Source organism: Pagrus pagrus, assembly GCF_965226575.1.
Source record: "Pagrus pagrus genome assembly, chromosome: 17".
Lineage (NCBI taxonomy): Eukaryota > Metazoa > Chordata > Actinopteri > Spariformes > Sparidae > Pagrus > Pagrus pagrus.
Window position 1 is genome coordinate 22053685 of NC_140201.1, and position 24379 is coordinate 22078063.

At 42.3% G+C, this 24379-nt stretch overlaps 1 protein-coding gene across 1 annotated transcript in view; it reads right to left on the reverse strand.

Moving 5' to 3' along the window:
* The window catches only part of kcng2 (potassium voltage-gated channel, subfamily G, member 2), a 31132-nt gene extending 7002 nt beyond the window's left edge, over positions 1-24130 (reverse strand). Inside the window, exons 1-2 of the mRNA XM_084380394.1 lie at positions 23653-24130; positions 13384-14284 (exon numbers count right to left, since the gene is read on the reverse strand). Of these exons, the coding sequence (XP_084236520.1) occupies positions 13384-14172 (789 nt within the window). The 5' untranslated portion in view covers positions 14173-14284; positions 23653-24130. The remainder of the gene's footprint in view (positions 1-13383; positions 14285-23652) is intronic.
* Between the last annotated feature and the right edge of the window lie 249 nt (positions 24131-24379).

The following is a 24379-nucleotide window of genomic DNA, read 5'->3' on the forward strand; positions in this document are numbered from 1 at the left end:
CTGAAGACAAGCGCGTAAACCAAACAACGCAAGAAGCAACAGCTCACCTCTGATCCCCACTGATAGGGTGGAGTGGGTGTGATTCACAAACAGGCAGCGGACCTCAAGTGGTTCCGTCTTCGGCACACCCACAGTGGATTTATTTACCGCTCTCATTCGTTCACCTCGCTGGGCACTGCTGCGTGTGTTTGTTCTGCCTCCCAGATTGAGTTTCAACACTTTTGCCTCTCTTCCAGAAACCATCTTAAAACACTTCTCTGCACAGCAAGAATCTTATTACAGAGCAATTATGTGATTGTGTGTGATCAACAGGACTTAAAGGTCAAGCGAGAACAATTTCCATCCATAGGAACAGATGGCTATTTTACGATACCGTGCACTAGTCTTATTTTGCGGTCGACACAATCAGGTGTTCTCACACATGAAGCGATCGGCTTCCAGGCACGCTGTATTCAGTCATAAATATTTAAATAGATTCAAACCAGTTACACACAGGATGAAAAGGGCTCTATTACCAACAGTTGGTGCTGAAGATGAAGTAAATGCACATAGAGACGCTTGCTTTTATCCTCATTTCTGCTTCTCACATGCTTTACAAAGAAACCTGCCTCATCAATGCATGGATCAGCAGGTCTGTTGCTCCAGCAACACATCCGCATGTATAATAGCAGAGCACAAGCGTTTCAATGCAAACTTCTAAAACAAAAAGTTAAAATGGTAAGGTTATGTACTGTTATACACTTTAAAAGACTTGTAGTTTCAGAGATCATTATCAGTGTTTGTGAGATACTACAGTATGTTGATTTTATGTAGACTGCCCCTTTTGGGAATACTGCATTAGAGACAGTTCCAGATGCTTCCAGTAGAAAAGCCGGGGGAACCAGCTGTGCACTGCGCTTTAATGGAGGTGAGGAAGTTAACGAGAGGTGTATCTGCCAAACCAACCAGATGTTACTCGTCCCTGAAGACATCTCCGATGTAAAACCGAAAAAATGCAGTTTGGAAACCCCTCAGGTAAAGCACTTCATCTTTGTGTCCAGTTTTCCAGTGTGACGATCGCCGCAGGGGGTTCAGCGCAAAGTTCAACCTGGTTGAACATTGGCTACAAGCATGCTTGGCTCAGCGCAGCAGGAAAAAAATGCTGTGGTGTAGGGATAACGGGTTTCAGAGTGCAGCGGTGCCGTTAGCACATTCTGCCTTAAAGCCCAATGAGGCCGGAAGGGAAAACACCCACTGGAACTACAGTTGGGTGACAACTGCAGTCTTCACCATCAGCCTCAAGAGGTAACACTGAGCTCATACCACCTTCAGAAACAAACTTGGACTAGCCACAACAAGGTGAGATCTATGCTTAAAGAGGAGTTCCTCACCACTTACCACTCCACACCACCGACATATATGTGCGTAAATGATTTGTTCTGCTTAAAATTAGCCTGTGTGAGTCTGCATGGATGTGAAAGTTCAGTTCGGTCGGACTCCTTGCCAGGACTTAATAGACAAGATTCCAAGGTATTTTTCATACATTGAACGCCCAACTGTGGTAGCCAAGTATATATACTGGCTAACCGTAGCCTCAGTTTGTGCCTCTCACACATGCTCACACCGTTAGCAAGCCTCATATACAGCGGAGGGACAACGTAGTGTGGCACTAAACACAACAAATGCCATAACTGTGCTGTATTCAGAGCTTAACAAGATATTTAGTGCTGAGGAACAGTAACAGTAACTGCAAGAAACATGGCCATGTGTACTGTCACTCCCCCTCAGACCGACACTGGAGAGCCTGACATAGTAGAGCTGCTAGTCCAGCTACAACACATGTACCCACACAGTGAGTCTCTCAAAGGGCCATAAATGCTCTTCTAGTGGCTGTCAAAGCTCCACCAGACTCCCTGTCCTTAGCAGAGAAACACAGTCTGAACAATAGCTTCTCCTGCCTGGTGAGCTCTGACTACCAGCGTGTTCCCTGACCGTACACGTCATACAATACGTAGCCATGTTGCTACACCACCTGCAATCTGTGCTCCGCCAGTCCTCTGTAGCACTTTTATATGTTTTACTCACTTATTATGATCCACATTTATGTTTTGTTGTTAGGCAGCGACCTCTAGTTGCCATTGTAATAATTACAATGGAAAAGTAGGAAGTCAGGTGAAAGTCTGCACATGGATGAGGTGAATGGATGGGTCAGATAAGCAGGACTTTCATGGTGGAGACAACTGTTGGTGTCCAGACTGAAACCAAAGTCACCGGTGAGTTCTTTTAACTTAGTAATGTAGTAAACTGAGGGTTAGGTAAACTGAAGTTATGTCACTATGTCAAGTATGGACGTAACTTAGGTCGAATAAGTGTCAAACTGCAATATTTTCCTTATTTTCCTGTTTAGGTAGCTAAACCCTGACTAAGCGACAGTTTGCATGGTACGCTTTAACAGTCATGTCATTTTGTTTTGGGACACGCTGGCAATCGACCTGTTCTGTTTTTAAGGATGTGTTGGTATGGCAGCATGCTGATAATAACAATAATGATGCTGACAGTGTGAAAATGCTCATGCAGGTAATGTGTACCACTGTCACCATTTTAATTGAATGTGTTACCATTTGCTGATTGCTGCTGAAGACAGAGTACAGCTGAGGGTGATGATGATGGTGATAACATTGAGGACGTACTGTATTTTATATTTGTTGGGCAACATGTCTATCTGAACATAATTTCATCCCAATTTAACCATTATTGGCCGAGATGCTTTAACTTTGACCAATAAAATCAGGGGCTACATTCCGTGTTGTGGGAGGTTACCATGCATGTGACTTTCTTTATTTGCATATAAATTATTGTGGTATGTTAAAGCTAAAAATAACTGCAGTGTTAATGAGCACACAGTTGTTCAACTCACATGCTTTAACAATGTTTCCCACAGGCAGAATTCCAGCCATTTATGCACTGGTTGCACTTTAAGTGAATTGGTAACTAGAGGAAATATATTTGTCTGTCTATTTATAGCCCTGTAAAAGACTGACGACCTGTCCATGGCGTACCCTGCCACTCACCCAGTGCATGCTGGGATGGGCTCCTGTCCCCTACAGTTAACGATGTATTCAATAACCATTAGTGCTCATTTAACCTACTACATTTCACTGCCAGCACAGGAAGTCGTGGCTGTCTACTGCATATCCAAACACTGTCAGTCAATTATATTTTCTGTCCTCATCTTAATTCGTCTCCCACAACCTTAAAATGGCTTCCATTCAATTTAAAAAGTGTGACATTGAAGGTTGGATTTGAGATTATTGCATGTAACTAGGATGTCTGGGAAAGTGGAGACAGCAAATCTGAAGGGCGCGATGGTTCAGAGGAACCTGCCTCAGGGAGAAGTGTGAGCAGATAGAAGCTTGCTCCAGTAGTGTTACACAAATTATAATAAATAAGACCAATGTACTCTAAGTTAATAGGTTAGTGACCTGCTGTGTGGCTAATCATTTCTCAGTCATGCCTCCACTCTGTCATTACTAACCGGGCTGTCTTGGCTCACAGTTTGGTGAGTTTCCTCAGTATTTCTGTGTCCGTGTGTGTGATTAGGATGCAGAATCTTGATGAGCAGGCAAAGTATTCTGCTCCAACCCAGATTCAATAATTACACAATCATGATTACTTTGTCTGGAACTTTGTCTGGGAGATTTTAATGAACATCATCTTTGGCAAGGAGAGGAGGTCTAATCCACCTTCGCCATGGAGATTGATCACACGTTTTAATCACTTAGGAAATGTATTTATATTTCAATAGCCTGAAAACACTGCAATAACTCACACACACAGGGCACTGGCCTCGACCCAAGCAGTTTTGTTGCTTGTCAATATGTATTTATTACAGTCGGTTCTTTGGGGAGGGCAGGGGAACTTTACGGCCGACCCTTTCTGTTCTTTGCTGTACCAAATTTTCTTTTATTCCCTTCAACCTGCAATCTGCCAGCTTTAGCAGCTTTCAGAACACATGCGTGATGTTCTCTTAATTCATGCATGAGACCTGTGGCCACTGCTTTTCTAGACACATTCATTCTTTTTTCCATCTGTACACCTGATAGTGGTATAGCTGAATAGCTAGTCATCCACTTCAGCGTCAACAGTAACACGGTGCCTCAACACTATATGCCCATACACTGTTGTTTATATCCTGTTCTCTGCAGCTGTGACAACCCAAATTCCCCATGGGGGTCATTACAGTTTCATCTGATCTGGCCTGATCTTAAGTACCGTCAATATTGATGGCTGTTGCCTGACAAGTTTATACTTTTACTCTCTGCCCACCAATGTTTAAATACACCACTGACGTACACACATAGTAAATCAGTTAAAGTGGTCCAGTTACGACTAGTTGTGCTTCTTTATTGCTAAAGTAAGACTACAGAGTGTTTTTGGTTTTATTATGATTTAGCAAGTAGTCAGGTCATTTGTTCCAACACAAAGACATGGCAGGCAGAGCTGGCATTGCTATGGCAGTGGTGCAGCGGCCGGTAGCTCCTCCAAAATTCTGCTTTTTTAACTGTCAGTTAATCATTATTGGAGAAGAGAGCGGAACTGACCGACTTGACCGCCCCAGGGAGGCAGAGTCGGAATAAGAGCCATGCTAATCCAGCGTGGTTCATGGCTGGTGCTTGGTCACAGGAAAAGGAAGTGGACAAAATGTGTCGCAGGCTGGCCAAACAACGTGAAGACGGACTGTTGTGCCCACATCTTTACAGAGACCTGTCTCCAACACAACATCTTAGATCAATCTGTTGCACTCTGAGGGCGGACCGTGTTCTGAGCCAGCTGAGGGCAGGACTACAGCTGGACGAGGAGAGGAGGACTCTGTGTTTATAACACTGATGCTTGGTGATAACATGCAGTCAAAGTTGACAGACGGTGTTTCCCTGATGTAGCACTTTTGATGTGAAGATGCCAACCAAGTGTTTATGTATATTTGTATACAAACTGTATATATGTTCTGTAATTTGTGTGGCAAGAAGGAGTTTACAGACTTTCATTATGCAACCCTGTGTTGTATAATGATGAATAAAATACCTTGTACCTTAACATTTATGAGCAAGGCTAATGCAGCTCAATTGGACCTTGAATAAATATTTATTTTTGGAGTGATATTCCACTCGAGCTGAACACTAGGACACAACTTTAAAGCTCAATCTCCTGGGACTCCAAATCCTCTTCATGTTCAGATTAGATTTTGGCACAACTGTACCCTCACACCCCCGGAGAACCATCAGTCAATATCCTTCATCTCATCCACACAGCAGAGTGCTTCCTTTGTGGTCACAATGGAAGAAATATTTTTAAAATATTGGGTTTTACTGGACAATGTTTCACTTAATGGGCTGACGGACTACTCTAGCTGCGAATGTTTACTAATGCGAATGCTTCTATGGTAAGAGGAGAAGGATTTTTTTTTTCATACTTAAAGTCAATTGGTCTTCCCTCTTCATGTGTTGAGAGGCTGTTCAGCTGGGTGTGCTTGCAGCTCTGCAGGGAGGAGCAATTAGAGCGAGCACAGCTGAAGCATTTTTCTGTTAGCTGTAAGTAACCACAGGGTTGGGGAAATACATTATTTAACCTCTTTTGCTCCCTATTTTTGTAGATTTTCAATTATTCCTGAATGCTAATGGAAATCCACCAGCCTGCTAAAGCATAGGGAGAAAGACACCTGTGGTGGCAAAGGCTTGAAGTTGAAGCCAGTTAAAAACCATGTCCTAATGGGATTCAGATATGAAGGCAGTAGTGGTGTAATGCCATTAAAATTTTAGTAGTCTTTCAAACTTTTAGTTTTAATTTTATTGGCTGATTGCATCCACACCAAATAACTACCCCCAAACCTGTCACAACTCTTACTCAAGTCAAATAACTTTTCTTCCAAAACTTTACAAGTCTTAAACCTGACTTGCTCTTGTAGTGAAACACAAACCAACTCTAAAATCATTTTTGGTGACCAGAGTCCTACATCACAGATTATTTATCGCTCTATTATACAATTTATGACTACCAGGGGGCCGAACCTACGTCAGATACTGAGTCATCAAAGGAGACTCTTGAGGGATCTCCACAGCCTGCAGGGTGAGGGTCATGTGACAGATGGAGTCAGTAGACGACGTTATGTAGCCAAGAACCAAGTTCTTTACCTCTGTTTAGTTTTGACAAAGCAACCTGATAACAATTCATAATGTAATGTATAAGAACTTATTAATACTTGTACTTATAATTGTCAAACCCAAAGCCAGCAGTCGATGCAATAGATTAGCTTGCCAGCAGTGGTGTTGGCTCAGTTAACCCTGCGTGAACCTCACTTTGCAGGTTGCATGGGCCTTGAAAGTCTGCCCTTAAAAATATTTGCCCATCAGAAAATTGTGTGTACAGTGGACCATAATTCCTGTAACAACTCAGAACAATCTACAGTGTTGCAAGCAGGACTGAAAAATGAAGCCAACAGCGAAGTGCCAAAAACTGCCATCCCTTGAATGGCCACTTGATGCTGGTTCTTTACTCCATGAACATACAGAGTAGAGACGGAGGGTAAAAAGACACTGGAGGATAACAGAGAAGTTAAACTAAACACCAACACAGACACACCCACCCCCACACAAACTAAAGGGTGATGTCCTGGTGGCCGTGAATCTGTTCACTGCTGTTGCAGTCAACAGTCGCACGATGCACATTGACACTAACTTATTTCCTGGTGCGTCGTGTTGGCCAAATAACATACGTTCACTGAGCTTGTCAGCTTGCTGGCTTGAGGTAGCTGCCTATGGCGTTGAGGCCCTTTCAGACCTGGCATAAGAATGGTACCACCGCGCACTGAAACCACTTTTCAATGAACACAACTGCTGTTTGCAAAAAAATTTATATTAAAATTAATATTTCAGCGACAGCTTTGAAAAACATTCAAAACTGTATTGAATTTCCATACAAATATGTTGGCGCTTGCCCTGTTTCTGTACGTCGACTATAACATTTTGAATCTGACAGTATGAGGTAGAGGAGGTGCTAGAGTCCTAGCATAATACACGACAACGCGCCCATGTGGATTTACAGTTTGTACTTCGAAATCACTCACCAGAAATTATTCGAACACTGAACGTGAGACACAAATCATCACCACCATGATGGATTGCACATTTCTCTGAGTATGAACAGCCTATGTCTAACCCCCCGTCAGGAGGGATGAGTAATGTGCACCCCCTATTCTCAGCATGGACTGAGACAAAATTCTCTCTATTTTCCTGCAGCATTTGCACACATTTCTCTTCCACCCGTCCACAGCCTCTGAGCTCTGGCTCCCCATTCCCCTGTGATGATATATGACTGGGGTAGGGGTGTACTTTAAAGTGGCTGGGATTTACATCAGAATTGAGTGTATAGGGTTCTGAGGCCACTGAAAGGTTAGATCCACAGCCGGGACTCTCGCAGTAGATAAATGGGACGAGAACACAGTTTTCAAAGATGCTTATGTGAACAGAGTTAGCAATTCTGAGGGGAAGAAATTGACAAAACACTTGAGATGTTTAATCCCCTATTCATTCAGAGAGTGCGGAAGAGGGACCATGAAATGTGAAATGCAATATAGCTTATTTTTTTTAGTCTGTGCATGTGTGTGTGTGTCAGATGGAGAGGGGGATAGAAAGGTCTCCCAGCCACTGAATGCTTCTCTAAGAGCCACATTAGATTAGACAGCCAGGCTAAGTGCTTTTCGGTTGCAGCTGCTTAAAAACTTCTGGTTTCTTCCTGAACTCGCTCCGGCTCAAGTGACAGAGTGCATAAAGATGTCTGCTTCCTGGGTTTGGGTTGCATCGCCCTCCTGCTTCACAGTGCAATGTAATTTGGGCCGGAATCCACATCTGACATGTTGAGATGGCGTTGGTCGTGAAGGGGGTTGCTCGTGACGGACCTACAGAGAACAATCACCGACCATGCTGTTCCCCTCAGCTCTCCGAAATGTTTTTCGTTGGTTTTCTATCTGGCAAATTTACAGTTTTTGTTAACCTCTTGATTCCACTGGGCACATCTCTGTTACATGGCATGTCTGACGCTGTTTTCTTCCGTCCTCCACGTGGCTTCACTGGGAGCATTTCAGAAGCTGAGCATCATGCCAGCCTAATATTGTGGACTTGCTCAGATTGTGTTTATTTCATAATTTCTCCTTCATTGTTGTGCTTCTACTGTGGTTGAGTAGGCTACGTAGTTAAGTCATTTCATTTTTGGTCTGTTTGTTTGTTCTGCGTGGGCACAGTGTTTTATTTTGAAAGTGAATGCACTATGGTGTTCTGCTGTCTGACTTCCCTTCTTGATGTGGCTGCGGTCCTCTTTCATCACAAATAGACGCGGCACTTATTCTCAGCGGAGCAAGGCTGAAAAATGAGGCCAACAACAAATTACCAAAAACTGCCGTTCCTTTAATGGTCATTTGAGCTGCAACATCAAGTCAATCCCCTGAGGAGCCCATGTTAAAATACCCAACTTTACAGCAGAAATATACATGTGTACAGCCTGGTGCAAAAACGTTTTCGATCTCCATATTATATCCATCATTTTCCTGCTCATGACAACTGTTCGGGGGTGAACCTTTATACATCTCACCTGCAGGCTGATTATGTTACAGTCAGTAAAAAGGGGGATTTAGGCCTAGTAGCCCTAATAGCATTAAAAATGCTCTCAAAACCAACTGGATGCTACCTGCCCAGCATGAAGAAAAACAAAGTTAGCTACTAGCTGGTGAACATATTGTAGCATTTAGCAGCTAAACAACCTTAACAGGTGGTAAATAGAGCTGGTGAAGACCAAAGCAGACTCAAATGAGAGTTAATATAACCCTTCATTCATCATATGTTCACAAAGTCAGCTCCAAAATAAATGATAATGTTGTGTTCAAAGCTTGTTTGACTGCCCCAAACTGGCCAAAAAAACAACTATTCCTAATTTAAATTATTAGTACAGTTATGCAATTAATTTCATTTATTGCTCAAAGTATTGGTCAAATATGTATCTTTATAATGTATCATTTAAAAGCCAACAAGTCAAGATAGATTAAAGCAGGGTCAGCACTGTAAGGCAGTGTGTCTGACTTGGAGTGCTGCTGCCTTCATACCGCCAACACTGGGGCCATAACTGAAGCTTAAAAAGCCTTTTTCATAACAGATACACCATATATTACAATATCTTAAATAGGTATCTGAGGTGTGAAACGCTCATTTCATTACTTTCATTAGCATAGGGAGGATGTGTGCAGATGTAAATGGCCGGCTATCAAAGCTAATGGATATTAGGAGGCTGTGTAATGGAGGAGGGTGAGTGGGAGGACTCGACTGAAAGGGATGCGGCAATTAGCAACGGCAATTCACCAAGTTGAGCGGGATTCATAAAAAGTGTTCAGCTGCTGAAATGCTTTGCTTGACATTTGCGTGAATGAGGACAATACAGGAAGCAGAGCCCACTCACAGCACATACATACGTTTTGAGAACAAGACAATACTCCTCTCCTAACATGGAAATGAGGAGAGGAGACACTCCAGAGTGAAAACTTTTAGGACAAAGTATTAACGTCACCTCATGTTAACAGACTTTGGCACTTGGGGATAGCACTTTGTTTTAATTTACTCTCTCTCTACTGTTTGTGTGTGAAGCAGTGGCAGATTGCGGTTTGCCTCCCTTCACCAAGTATGATAGGCTTTCCGAGAATGACAGCCACCTCATTATACCCATAAACCCTTGCGTTTCCTGGGTTGCCTCCCATTGCTGGTTCAGGTTAGGCTCTCACTCCTAATGAACTCCTCACTCACAGAGGAGGAGGAGCGAGACGCGCATTTTCAGACATCCCTGGGTGGTTAATTGGCGCTACGACGACACTGTTTTCATCTGTCCGGAGTCTGAAACATGGCACGTCCCTAATCACACTCTTCTGATTCAAATAATTAAAACTGCAGATTCATACAGGCGTTTAATGACGGAGAGCACTTAATGAGAGATAAGACTATGTCTAAGCTGGTTCAGCTTTCACCCACTTTGTTTTCCTGATTGATTTTTCCCTTTGAAGCTTACACACTTCATGCCAACACCCCCTCCCAGCCTGCTGATGAAGACATATCTTTGACAGGGGGGGAAGCTGCGAGGCTCTTCTTTAATCACACTGTCGTCTGCTGATGTCACTGTAGAGGTGAATTAGTGTGATACAAAGGTGCTCTAGAGCCAGATCCCCGAGCCTTTTTTATGTCTTTGAGGCAAAGGCGGACATGAAAAGGCTCTGGAGAAAGACATTGTGGCTTTAACATGCTTTTTTTCCACTTGTCAAGGAGTGTGGCAACATGTGTAGTTAGTGGGAACAAAGCCTGAGGTGGAAATATTCCTCTTCCTGCAAGATGAAAGCTAAATGCAGCAACAAGTGGATGTGCTCTGCTCCCACTTTCAGACCCAATTAGAGACCAGAGACTGAAAACTACAAGTATAATCAGCGTTATTTAAACATTTCTACCTAACAGGTTACAGCTTTGGGATAGTATCAAGCGTATATTTTTCCTAATTGCCAATACTATGCTTAGTATTATCCTATTCATAATCTTCAAGGTATACTGTAATTAAAGGAATTGCTTAACATTTTGGAAAATACACTTACTTTCTTTTTGGAGAGTTAGACCAAGCTCATATATGTGCCTTACATACAGAGCTGGAGTCAGGATATGGCTAGCCCATCTAGCCTGTCACTCTTCAAAGTGAAAACATATGCCACCTCCAAAGCTCACTAATTACGGCCCGCTGTCACTCCCATCCTGTCAAATACAGCAGCCTGGTCAGTGGCCCAAAGCTGCTAAGTTTGACGCTGTAGGTACCCCTCCGGAGTCCCTTCTTCAAGTGCAGTCTAGTGCAACAGTACAAGGAGCGAGATGGATCATATACTGGACTTTTCCTCCGAAGACCAGAGTTTGGATCCTATTTGCGATCAAGAGTCAAAAGTGATTCGTTTTTAATTCATGTAAAGTATACAGTATATTAGTTAATAAGTTATGGTACGTAAGTGAAGTAGCATATGTTACATGAGTGTGGGTGTGAGTTCAGTCTACAGTATGTTATGAGACTGAACGCAGTTATTTTAACCTAAAATATGATCTTTTCCTTTTGGTGCCTAAACCTAACAGAGTAGTTTTAGTGCCTAAACCTAACCAAACTGCAACTGTTTTACAATCTTGATAACTGTCCAAAAGTCATAATTTGTCATACTGTGTGAAATGTTTGTAAGCAAGCTTTATTTTGAAAGTCTAGCAGCATATAACGTACGAGTGTTAACTTGACCGTGGAGCACTTCTCGTGCAAAACTGATGCTAGAGAGGTAGGTAGAGGTCATTGTTCAAAGCTTAAGGCCACTGACCGAGCTATATCTTGTTTAATTCACTACATACAGAAAGAGAAATGTTTGAATGGTTTGGGGGGGTTTCTGTTATGTAACCATTTTTTTTATCAAAAGGTTTGCTCATTAGCCCAGTACTTGTGTGCACATCTGCAGCAACAGCTGGGCTGCCAGATACTGTTGGTGTGGCTAGGTTCACTGTAAGACTAAGGGGATGGTGCCAGCTGTTGCCAATGTATCTTTTTTTTGCTAGTTTTGGTGAATTTTAGACGATCTTGTGACTTTTCCTCTCAGTTTTAATTTTTCTCTTGATTAAGTATTTAATGTACAACAATAGTTCATTCCAGTAATGAATCCAGCCTGCATATACTGCACATGGGCAATAACAGCATCGTCAACATCCATGGAAACACAGGTTTGTCAGTAAGGTAGTTTCACATTCTCACATTGTATGAAAATCATTTTCTATCTTTATCTTTTGTTGAATTGCAAATCACTGCATAATAATGTAGTTTGTATGCAAATTAAAACATGCCGTTTCCTCCGAGGGCAGATTATAGCTGCTTTCCATTGAAAATAGTTAACTATCACTCCACCCAACATATCAACTTGTGTTGCACCACAATTTGATGTTTTTACATTTCTGTCCACTTGGATTAAACAAATTAATTTCAATGTTTTAATTAGAGCTTTTGCTAGGCTTATTTTCCACTTTGGATGCAGCCAAGCTAGCTGTTTCCTCTTGTTTCCGGTCATTAAGCTAGGCTAAGCTAGCCATTCCCCATGTCCATTTACGCACAAACTCAAGATTGATTCCTATTTCTTATTTCCCCTTCAGCAGTAACACATTTTCTTGTTTCTCATGACAAAATGTTGGTATATGTACTGAATATATGTATTGTATGTATTTCAAAATATCATTTACAAACTACACAGCAGTTAAAATTGTCCTACTCAATTCAATTTAAGGCTCCTAGTATGTTTAATGGTCAGCTGGGCTAGATAAAAGTTGGGTGAACAAGCCTTTTACAGTAAGGATTAAGACCTCATTCCACAATTTGCATAATCATCATGTTATATAACAATAATGAGCTCATTTCATATTCATTTGAGCTTATTTCATATTCATTTTTTTGAAGCAGGTTGAGTATTACCCACTGCATGTGGACGATATCCTTGGGATTTGCAAATACAGAACTGAATCCTAAACCCAGAATACCTAAGACCATTCATTTAAAGCTGTGTGAATATATATCCTCTTTTCTCATCCTCATGTTATGTATGCTCTGTCAATTACCGCATACATTTGGGAGAACACTGATCTCATCTTGCTATGAAGGAATTTGTGCTGCAGGAACGTTGAGGGGCTCCACAGTAATCTGGTATTCAAGTGAATGGAGAAGCAGCCTCGTTGTCCCTGAGCCTTCGCCTCTGTCTCAGTCACGATGATTTACAATAAAGCCCAGGAAGACTCTGTATGTGGGTTGCTGCATCAACATAATCTGAATTCTACTGTATAAGCTGTAAAGCATTCACATCCCTGAGGCTGTTGTCAAAAAACAGGAATCCTGAGACGGGGTTCCTTCAGTTTATAGTTATATGTGTTATATAATGTCTTAACTATTTGTTCATCGTGAAAATCTATTCTGCAGTTAGATGCCACAGAGAACACACTATTTTACTTAATGGGAGCAATTATATTTGTTATTACATCAGTGTCTGTTTCTGAACTTTTCTGAAAATGGTCATTTGATTTTATGTTGCCTTCAAAAATTTAGAGACGCCCGGTTCTGAAAGCTCTGTGTGAATGTTAGTGGTTGATAAATGATTTCAATGCTGACTGCTGAATAAAATGAGTCCCAATCTAATAACTGTCAGGACTTCATTCAAGAACCTGAATATGGGGCACAAGATATGAGTTTGGACTTTTTGGATAATTTAAATGTAAATGGAGTCTGTGAACGAGAAAGTTATTACAGATCAGTGAAGAGATAGAGTGTACTCACCCTCTCCTCCTCCTCTCTGAGATCTGGCATGGTGCTGACACACAGCGTAACAGCAGTAATGGCTACAAATATCACTGACAGACAGGCGAAGATCTTCCCTGGCAGGCCAGAGTGAGGGTTCTCCACCATGTCCCTCAGTCTCCGCATGCAGCCCCCTGTTTGGGTCTCTTCCAGAGTCTCCACGCTGGGGGGCTGCTGGGTCTCATCGCAGGACTGCGGCGAGTTGAGTTCGGCCTCCTCCTCGTCCAGCCTCTGCTGCTCCTTGTAGTCCTCCTGCCTGAGCCGCAGCTTCCTGAGGCAACACCACTCCAGGTTGTTCTCCTCCACCCCCCAGTACAGCAGTTCCTCTTGGAAGGACAGGGCGCACATCTCCCTCAGGAGCCGCAGCTTCCCCGCTGCTAAGAAAGTGACGATCGTGCGGAAAGCCAACGGGCTTCGGTCGAAGAAATACTCGTTGCGGCTGCCATCATAGTCGTCGCATACGTCCATGATCTCGGCCTCGTTGCTGCAGCTGCGTAGCTTGCCCAGCCGTGTCAGGGGGAACTCCTCCAGCGTGGACCATGGGATGCGGTACTTGATCCCCCCCACATTTATAATGGCCACCCCGTCAGCAAGGCCGATCTCATCTCCGTCTTGTTGGCGGGGCTGAGACTGGAGCAGGAGTTGGGCTCGCTTGTAGAACACACCCTTCTTGGAGCTGACTTCCTTCGGGTTCTCCACTCTGTTGAAGCTGAAGGTGGTGAACTGATGTTCAGTGCTGCCGGCCAGGAAGGCCACCTCCTGGTACATCACTGCCACTTTGCTGGGGGACCCTGTCCTGAACAAAGTGATGGGAACGGGGCTTCACAGGGTAGGTGAGGTGACCTGGAGTTTGTCACCCATTCAGCAGTACAGCATGTCTCTGCAGGACAAAAAGACCAATCAACCATTACTTGTATTTAGCGTCTTACCACACTTTTTACCATCTAAAGGCGTCAGTATGCCTCAAACAAATGCTTGTTGGATGGTCAGACAATGTCTTTCAGAAACAAACAATTTGACGTTTCTGCCAACTTTACATGTGTGTGGAAGTGAGAAACTAGGCAGGTTTTGAGCCTCTCTCAAGCTCTACTTCAGTCAGTTTTGGATCATTGTGTCTTGCTCCTCTCTTATGGCATGGCATAGCATTAATCTCCTTGATTAGCACAACAAGTTGTCTACTCCATGCTGTTTTTCACCAACAGTAAGCCGTGTTGACCTTTGAGGGAACGGAGCGCCAAAATGGAGGAAGCTATCGTAGCTAATTAGCTGTGTTGCACCATTCACTTTTATTTAACCAGAGTATAAACAGTTCCACAAATGCAGAATAGGTAGGTTGGTACAACATATTTTGCAGTTATCACTTTGCATCCAAGCTGAAGAGTTTAAGAGAAGTTAACAGTAGTCAACATCTAGCCCTGCAAGTGGTCACAATATCTCCAAGTCTTCACTACCAAATAGTTTGTAGTAGTTGCCACTTCGTAGGTATGATCATGCCTTTTAATGATAGGACGACGTATCTTACAAAGTAGTTCCTTTTGAGCATATAACAGGCTTAACTGTAAGTTAAGTTTCACATTATCAGGCTCTGAGAGGGAACCCAGCCAAACAAAGTGCGACCATGTTGTCCTTACACAGGACAATCTCTGAAAATGTATGAAGGTAATCCAAAAAACACAACATTCTGGCTTTTAACTACCTTGCTTGCTGGACTGAAAACAGAACATTATTAAAGAAAATCTTCAAGTCAAAGCAGATAACTTCATGTCTCTGAAGTGTAATTGCATGGAAGTTCAAAGAAAAGCGTCTGGATGTCAGGTTACAGCCTGAACCAAAAGCAGACAAATTAATGTTTTTTCTATTTACTGCATCACCAGGCTGCAGAATGAGCCAATTTGAAACACTGTGTAACAAACTGTGGGAAACACAATGATGTAGAACTAATTACAGCACAGTAAACCAGCTATGAATACATGTGAAGTAAACATATACTCAGCGTTTAACATATGTTGTAATGGTTTATTCATTCTTCATTTTATATGAACACACAGCTTCTGTGGAGATGTATTATTCAAACCCATCGACATGAAGAATACTTTCAAAGGATCAAATGGATAGCTACTGTTTGCTTTTCTTACTATATGAGGAGGCTGTCCATATTTTCAGAATTAAATATCCAATATCCAGAATGAATGTCAGAAGCTATCAACCAAATCCAGGTGGTTACATTTCCTATATATGCTGATGCTGCACTAAGGATTTATGTGATGGCGGCCAAGGAGTTTGAAGTTTACTATGGGATTTATGTACTTTTGCTGTTAGTGGTGATAATATTTCAGACACAACAACGGCAACTAAAGCAATTTATGAAAGACACAAGGAGATAGTGCAAGGTGAAGGGGAGAAACTTCACAGGAAAACGAATATGCGTTCCCCCTCGGTAGCGCTTCATGGTACCGCCAAAGTGAAATAAATGAGAAAGAAAGAATATAGTAGAACAACTGATCACACTCCAATGCTCATATATTTACTTTATTTATGGGTGACACTTTGCCTTCCTATATTCCTCCTCTCGAGCAGCTGCTCCTGCAGTAAGTGCTTGGTGCCTTGAGGACGAGCCAAGGATCCAAGGATTCACCACATTAAAACATTCTCAATCATCACAAAACAGAAGAAAAGAGCAACAAATACCAACATCATCATATTAATATGCAGTTATGCCGCTGCTAACGACATGAAAACTCACAGTTGCCAGTTGTCATAGTAACACGACACGCTTCTGAATCTGAATCCAACAAAACTAAAATCAGAAAGGACCCTGCTCAGCTAACGGCTTAACGGACAGATATCCATCATTGTCTCATGGCAAATTCACTGTGGTGCTGCACATTCCCAACATCATATACTGTAAGTGTGATGATGCTCCTTCATCCCTGGCATACAAGAAAACAAGGAAGTGTCCATCAGTGGAGTCAGGCTGTGCTCTCCTTCCCAGCAGCAGGCTCAAATAAACCCGTAACATGCCTGTAACCTTTCGTTTGTTCTTCTGTACACCTTAAATAAAAGCTTATTTTAATTTTGAAGAAATAAAAGAGCTATTCAATAAATTAGCATATTTAAGTCTGTTCATTGTCTAAATAGTTAATGGTGCAATATGTAAGAATTTGTGTTCAAAACAAATAGGAAGCAGCTTGTCTACAGTTACCGCTAACTGTAGCTGACGTTAGCTAGTGAGCTCCATTAGCCGTGCAGCTAGCAGTCCAGAGCTGCTGAGAGGTCGACGCACCAAGGGAGTGTTGGTGTTGCTTACACACTGCTAGCACACAAGCTTTTGCCAGTAAAGGGCCGTGGCTAGTTGGTTAGCATGCTAATCATGCTTTGCAACACAATAAATAGACATCATAACAACTGCAGGCTGTGCTCTTTTCCCAACAGCAGGTTCACGTTCCATTAAAATGCCTGCAAACTTTCTTTTATTTGTCTTTGTACACTGTAAATAAAAGCAAATTTTAATTTTGAAGAAAGAAAATAAAATAAATATACTTAATATAAAAGCATATTTACACGTATACACTGTCAAAATAGTTAATAGTTAACTGGCCACCTGTTGAATTTGTACTGAAAAACAAATAGCCGGCAGCATACTGCCAGAGATACCGCTAACTGCTGCTCACTGTAGCTGCCATTAGCCAGTGAGCTCCGTTAGCCATGCAGTTAGCAGTCTGGAGCTCAGAGCACCACAGGAGTGTTGGTGTTTACCCTGCCAGAACAGGAGTTTTGGACCATAAAGGGCCGAGGCTAGCTGTAATTTCTTCACATTCTGTTGATCATTTTCAACCAAAATTCTTACATATTGCACCTTTAAATATGTATCTGTTAATCTGGAGAGCACCTGTTGGCTTTTATTGTGTGTGATTGAGAATGGGCCTGAATATAACATTATGGAATCTTAAACGGGTAAAACAATTAAGCATTTGTGTACATACTATATGTTGTACTGGCAGTTTGGTGTCCTAATAATGGACGCCATGGTATAAAAAAGTTTGGGAACCACTGCTTAAACATTGCCTTTTGAAAGCAGAGACCAAGCAAGAACTTTACAAACAAGGTTGGACAGCATCTGGTAATAGATCGAGAAGCTGATGATCAAGCAAAAAAAAGCTACCTCTACAAGTTTTTGACTTCATGAAGAAAGTGACGCCCGGCTACCTGCTGTTTTTGCTGAATCAGAGCAGTGTCATCACTCCCTGATCAAACAGTAAAAAGTCTCAGTCTGTATGGATTGACTCTTTGCACATCTAAAAGATATTTAGATTAATTTACATATTTTTGAAGACATCCTGTTTTAAAAAGCTGAGAAATTTCCTGTTTTATTTAACATGGGCATCTGGGTACACAGTCCCCAGAGAGGGAGCACAGGCTTCAAGTATAACAACGTGCCATAGTCAGTAAGAATGGCTGTACTGCACCTGAGGCAGTGGAGGCGATGTAGGGAGGCTGGGCACATCATCACAACAAATTAAGAGATGGACCCCTCGAGCTATCCTCAGAGTTTGCTCTTCTATTGTGAGGCCAATCCTTTTGAAACAGGCCGCCTTCTCAGCGGGAGGGGGTCGCAGAGCAGCACCTCAACAGCGACTCAGCAAAGTGCTTCTGACAGGAGCAGTTTATTGGGCATGACACTGCACCCAGGGGTGGCTTCAGGAGCACAGGGAGGAGGAATTCATGTTATAGGTGGACCTCCACAGCTAAGGCTCATTGGCTCACTGTGTAAAGGAAATATTTCATTTATGTTCGACCAAATGAATGCAGTGTTGAGCCATGTGCAGCAGGACTGTGGTCTTATTTGGTTCAGTCATGTTAGTATTCTTTAAATTATTGTTCGACGTTCTCGTAGGTTTGCTTACTTTCTTGCTGAGAGTTTAGTAGGAGGAACAAAACTACAGCAATGAGATGGTTAGCTTAGCTTAGCATAAAAATTGAAAGGAGGAAACGGCTAGCAGAAGCACTTTTAAAGCTAACGAACCTTTAAACCTGAGGACAGTGCTAGGCTAGCTTTCTCCAGTCTTTATGCTAAGCTAAGCTAGAGTCTTCTGGTTGTTGTTTCATATTCGCAGAGTTTATCATAAATGTTTGTATCAAATCCAATCAGAATCAGTGTTATTAAGGAGTTTGTACTCGCAAAACAGCTAGCTACGCAAAGTCTGATAAGTTGCCTCAAGTGATGTCACTTGAGTCAATGTCGGTTTGAGCCGAAAAAGTTTGAAAGTGAAAACATTCTTGGCGTGTGGTGTTCAAAAAGCAGTGAGGTCACCGGACCCGGTTGAGTTGAATTGTGGGTCTTGTAGGCGCCAGATTCTGACAAGGAAGAAGAATTCACAGACAGGTGCAACAGGTGAGTGACAAGGATGTAAATGTAGAGTCCTCAGAAAAAATCTAATGAGGCAAAGTAAGTGAAAGCACCTGTGTAGGGTTTTTTAAATCTCACTACTTCAGTTTTGTCTTGTAGGTAGAATTTTGCAAAGCAAGCAAGTGTGTTATCTATACGTTACTTTTTTATTTTGTTCCTGTTGCAGTTATTTAGAGTAAAAGCTGGTAGTTTGGGTATGTCACATCTAAAATCACATTCTGAAGTTCTTGTGCAAACATTGTTTTGTATTATTGGTCTGTTTTTGAAGGAACACAGACCGACAGAAGCAATAATTGTTAGTTGAAGAACAAGAAAGAGCTTTGTCATTTGAAAAAGAAAATTGGCCTTTTGTTGTGAAGGTTTAAATATGTTCTCAGTTGATTCAATTTGTAAAGAAAATACTAATAATTGGACCCCTATCTTGCAAACCAACTTCAGTATTATGCCAGTAAGTCAGGAAAAACAAAGAGAAGCTTTCCTAACCCTCACTAATGTAACTGATTTCCTAATGTACTAAACCAGGCCATTATGCAACAATTACTTTATGGAGTGACTTTGAGGGAAAAATCTCTTTCATTTCAAGTACGTTACATCCCTCTCATCCTCATTAGATTGGGTGAGTACAGCATTTGAGGTCATGTTGTTCCCTTTCATCCTCAACAAAAGAGGCTCATATCCTGAATCTGAATCTGTGACAAAAGCGTGAATCAAAAACATTCCCTGATCCCTGTTTCTTTTCTCAAAGCTGGAGGTTAGAGAGGCTGCTTTTAAGAAACACCTTAAAAATAGAAAAGTTACCTTTCTCTCTTCCCTACCTGAATAAGTGGTTGTTCTGTTGCCACCAGTCGCTCATGCAAATATAATTTACATGCCTCTTTGCATAAATCTGCAGCCCCATGCATCACTGATACATCTGCCTCCCCACATCCACTCAATCTACATCGTTGTAAAAGCCTGAAGCAGAGGACTATTTTGGGACACAGAGATCTTGAATGACGCTGAACTATCACCTTACCTGCTGTTAAATCAGACTGATTGGCCCTCCTCAGAGCAACTTTTTGTCGGTGACAACCTCCACTCAAAAATATGGAGACAATTAAGTTTCTTGCCTGCAGAAGCAGCGGAGCAATCAGCAGAGAAAAAACGGTTTTGTAATCTATAATGACGCAAAACGTCTCTTGAACTGCAATAATCATGGGACGAGTACTTCTCACATAATAATCACATACGTAAGAGTCGGAGGGAGAGCACATTTTAGACTGTGAGTCACGGAAACTGATGATTTGGATGACTAGTCAGGCTTGGCCTCACCGAAAAAGATACTTTAATACTGATTCTGAGGAAATGTGTTAAATTAAATGAGCCACGATGCCATGACCTTTTCCTTTATTCAGGGTTATTTAGCAGTACTACGAGGAACTTTAACTGGGTATGAAACAGTCTCGGTTTAATACTGGAGCCTCTTCAAGCAAACGACACCCTGAGCGAGAAGATTGCCTATTTCTGTATAATTTTTAGAGTTAGGTCGGAGGTCATCACTAGGTCGGACTTAACCAGGTTGGATAAATCATGAAATTAAAACAATTTTTTACGGCGGAGAGCTGAGGATGAATTGAGGGATCTCACAGTACGGCAGCCAATACTGGAAACAACTGACATTGTGATATTTTTCTTTTCCGCAATCTTTACTGTTTATTATATATATCAAGAGTTGCAACAAAAAAAGAAAATAAATTAGTATTTCTGCGAGAGCTCTCAAAACTTTTTCATACAGGGAAATGTCATGTCATCCGGCTGTCTGATGGCAGACTGTGAGGCGGTCAGTTCAAGCACCACAGTAGAGTTTTAGTTCCAATTTTCATTTGCTGTTTCATCAACCTTCCTTCGACTGCACAAAATTGATGGCAAATGGAAAGCATGTTCCAACATTTCAGGGTTGAGTAGCTCCGAAAATGAATGCCAGCCAGCCAGCTAACTCCCTGGTTGGCTTAGAGACCCCTGTTGCCCCCCAGATCACACAGATCACAGACAAATTCAGCAACATTTCTGTCAACTGCATTGCATTTATTCTGTTTCTTTTGCATTATCAAAGTCAAGCCCAGCTTTAGGTAAACTCTATAAGGGAAGTCTACTCCAGGTTCCCCACACGCGCAGCTCTGGGTAACTCAGACTGGGAAAAACACACATCCAGTGCTTGAAGTGGGCCGGTACTCGTTCGCTACCACCACCATAGCCTTCTCTCGAACTTCTCACAAGCTGCCATTACTTTTGGCCTCTCCATATAAGGTTCTCTGGGAGATTTGTAATGGCCTTAAAGATAGGGAAGGCAATTCTTGAGAAAGATAGTTGATTGTAGGTACCCCCAGGACCTGGGAATGAAAGTCAACAGTCAACTATCCTTCTCCAGAATCACCTTGCCTATCTTTAAACAGACTCACCAAAAGTAGAGACAGTATACAAGGATGTCGACATATCGGACGCGGCGTCCCGATTGTCCTGACTGGCAGCTCTGTGGGCCGCTGTTATTGAATATAAAGTTGTTTTGGGGCACTTGCTCAAATGATGCTGATCCTGTCCTTTATTTAGTAGCGTAGTCTCTGAATGCGCCATTAAGTTTGTGCAAGTCAGTTTTTCTGGGAAAAAGTCACTCTTACACTTTGGGCCCACCCAAAATCCAGTATCTGCCCGCGACACGGCTGGAGACTTCAGTACTCACTACTCAGTCTATCACACTCTACATCAGTGCTGCTTTTCAGAACTTTTCAGAAGTACCGTGACTATCTCTAATTGAAAATGAATCCTGCGCTCGGAGCCCGACAGTCAGTGTCAATCAGTCGATTCAAAGGGCTGGATATAAGAACATGCGAGACAGGGAGAAGGAGATAATGGGCTGAATAACTCGCTGGAAGGGAAAGGATCTATTTGACGGAGAGCCCGAGCGTGGAGAATGTGATGTTTGTGTGGAAGCGGTTATTGGGACAGAGAGTTTAGAGATCACAGCGGAAGACAAAAAAGAAGAACAACAACAGACGCCTACTTAGAAACACATGAAGAAATGTAGGACATCTCTGCTCTGTTCTGTTTCCTCTGTTTCACGTTCTCATTATGTTCTTTAGCAGAAACAAAAAAGAGAGCAGTGACTTTCCAGCTTCAGTCTGCAGGCTCCCAGTCAGTAGCTCACCTGTAGTCACAGATGAGGAGGACCGATGAGTGAAACTCCAGATGCACCGATCCACTTTTTTCAGTTCCGATCCAACTGCAGTATCTGATTTTTTATATCTGCTCTTTTTTCTTGAATATAATTATCATCATTATTATTGTTGTTGTTGATATTATTATTACCATTATTATTATGTGTAAGGTTATATATGTGATTTACGTGTGTTAAACAACACCAAACTGTAATTTAAAATCGCAAAAAAATACAAAAAAATGCATTACATTTCAATGTATTTTCATGCAAACAGGTTTTGAGAGCAATTTTCCGATGAAAACCCCCTTTTGTTTTTGAAAAATGTGAAAAAATGAAGTGCACAGCCATGAAGTATCAACTATTAGTGAGTAGATTTCTGTACATCAGCTAGTAATAGAGTAATAGTATTTTAAAAATGCAATGGTAAATTGAAAATCAATCAATCCGACCACAGAGTCTGGGTCAGTAACTGCATCAGCCTGATATCAGATAACATTGGTAAACTGGATCGATTGATCCCAACTCAGTGTTAAATAAGCTGCCGTGCGATTTGGCTTTCAGGCAAACCTGATGCACAACATGTTGAGAACCACCTTGGTACAGAACAAGCTGCCATATTCTCCACAGTCTGTTCTCATTAGCTTGTTCTCTCTGGTTTCACTGGTGTGTGTGTGTGTGTGTGTGTGTGTGTGTGTGTGTGTGTGTGTATGTGTGAGGAGAGACACGAGCGTCCGTCTCGACACATCAACAGGTACAGGGAAGCAGCTCCATGTACATCTGGACAATCCATACGAAGAAAGTTAAAGGAGGGATCTTTGAAAAGCTTCGCATCCACTTAAAGGTGCACTACGTAGTTCTGGAGAAAGATCTTCATTGACTGTTGTTTTTATGCCTAAACAAACTAAATAAACACAATTTCGTACTGTTTTACTTTGTTCATATGTGGCGGACCCTGCCACCTTTCTAGCTTCAAACACTGTTCTGCGGACCTTATTTTCCTCTGAGAGCAGCTTGTTTGTCAGTTATGGAAAAATGAGTTTGTATCATTCATATTAAAAATCTATAAATGTCTCCTCCAAAACTACATAGTGCCCCTTTAAAGTGTAACTCCCTTACTCAAATATTGAAATCCAATCGTCCAATAATGAGCGGCACACTGCTCTTCAACTGACTTGATTAAATTCAAAAAGATTCAAAGCCTCCATCGAAAGCAAAGGTGAGGAAAGGAGCTCATTCGATATGCAAGGAGACATCCCCAGATGAGCCTGTAGCACCACTGTAATGGTCCCTGTGGGAATACTGTAATGCCATAACTGGGGGAGATCACATTATAGGGAAGTCTGGAAGTCCCTTCAGGAACATTACAGGACTTTTACATGAATAAAAAAATACCAGGAGAACATTATAGAAACATTAATTAAGAACCATTAGCCTCTGAAGCCACTTTGCTGTCCCTGCAGGGAAGCCAGTGGGATGCTGGAAAGACATTGAGGAAGTTTGTTACATGTATGACACAGATGGAAGGTGGGAAATCGCTTCCACTATCAGACTTGGATCCACTGTGTGCTGCTTCCGAACGCTTTAGGTAATTTCGACACATTTGCCAGAAAAAGCAGCCAGAATCATGTGAAACAAACCCTCCACTCACCCACTGTTGTGTTGTTGAGCTCGTGTCCATCTGTCTCAGCCCTCAACATGCAGCATGCCTTGAAGTTTTCCACGCAGATGCTCTGGGACATCGTAGTACAATCATCTTTGGAGCGCACACACGCCGCGCGGACTTTTCATCGCCCTTTAAGAAAAAAGAAAAAAAAAAAAAGTCGCTGATTAAACGTTCAAAAAATAAAACAACGCGTTTAAACGTCCGGCGAGCCCCAAACGCATCATTTGGTCCATGAGAGAGGTAGACATGTTACTCCACATCCACACAGTCTCCGTCACACTGTCCTCCTCTCCATCTGAGACGACGTGGCAGATGTTGCAGAGGAGTGTGTGTGAGAGTGAGTGTGTGTGTGAGTGAGTGTTTGTGTGGCTCAGGGCAGGTGAGAGGCTGTCTCCAGCTCACTGGTGGTCACACACAGCGCTCAGACTGTTCAGGTGCGTCCGGAGCTGCGCGCTCAGTCCGCGCCGCGCTGCGCTCTGACAAACTGCGTCTCTGGGAAACCACGAAGCGCTTCAGTGCAATTTCACAGCAGCGTCAGGGGGAGGGTTTGTTATGTATGTCTCCTCACTGTTAGGAGACAAGCATGGACTCCTGGTGTTTTTCTTGCCTTGTGGACAATTTTGGATCGTGCCATCGTCCTCATATTCCTCTCTGGGCACCAAAATCTGCTTATAAAATGTGTCTGGGTTGTAAAGTTTATCACTTAGATGTC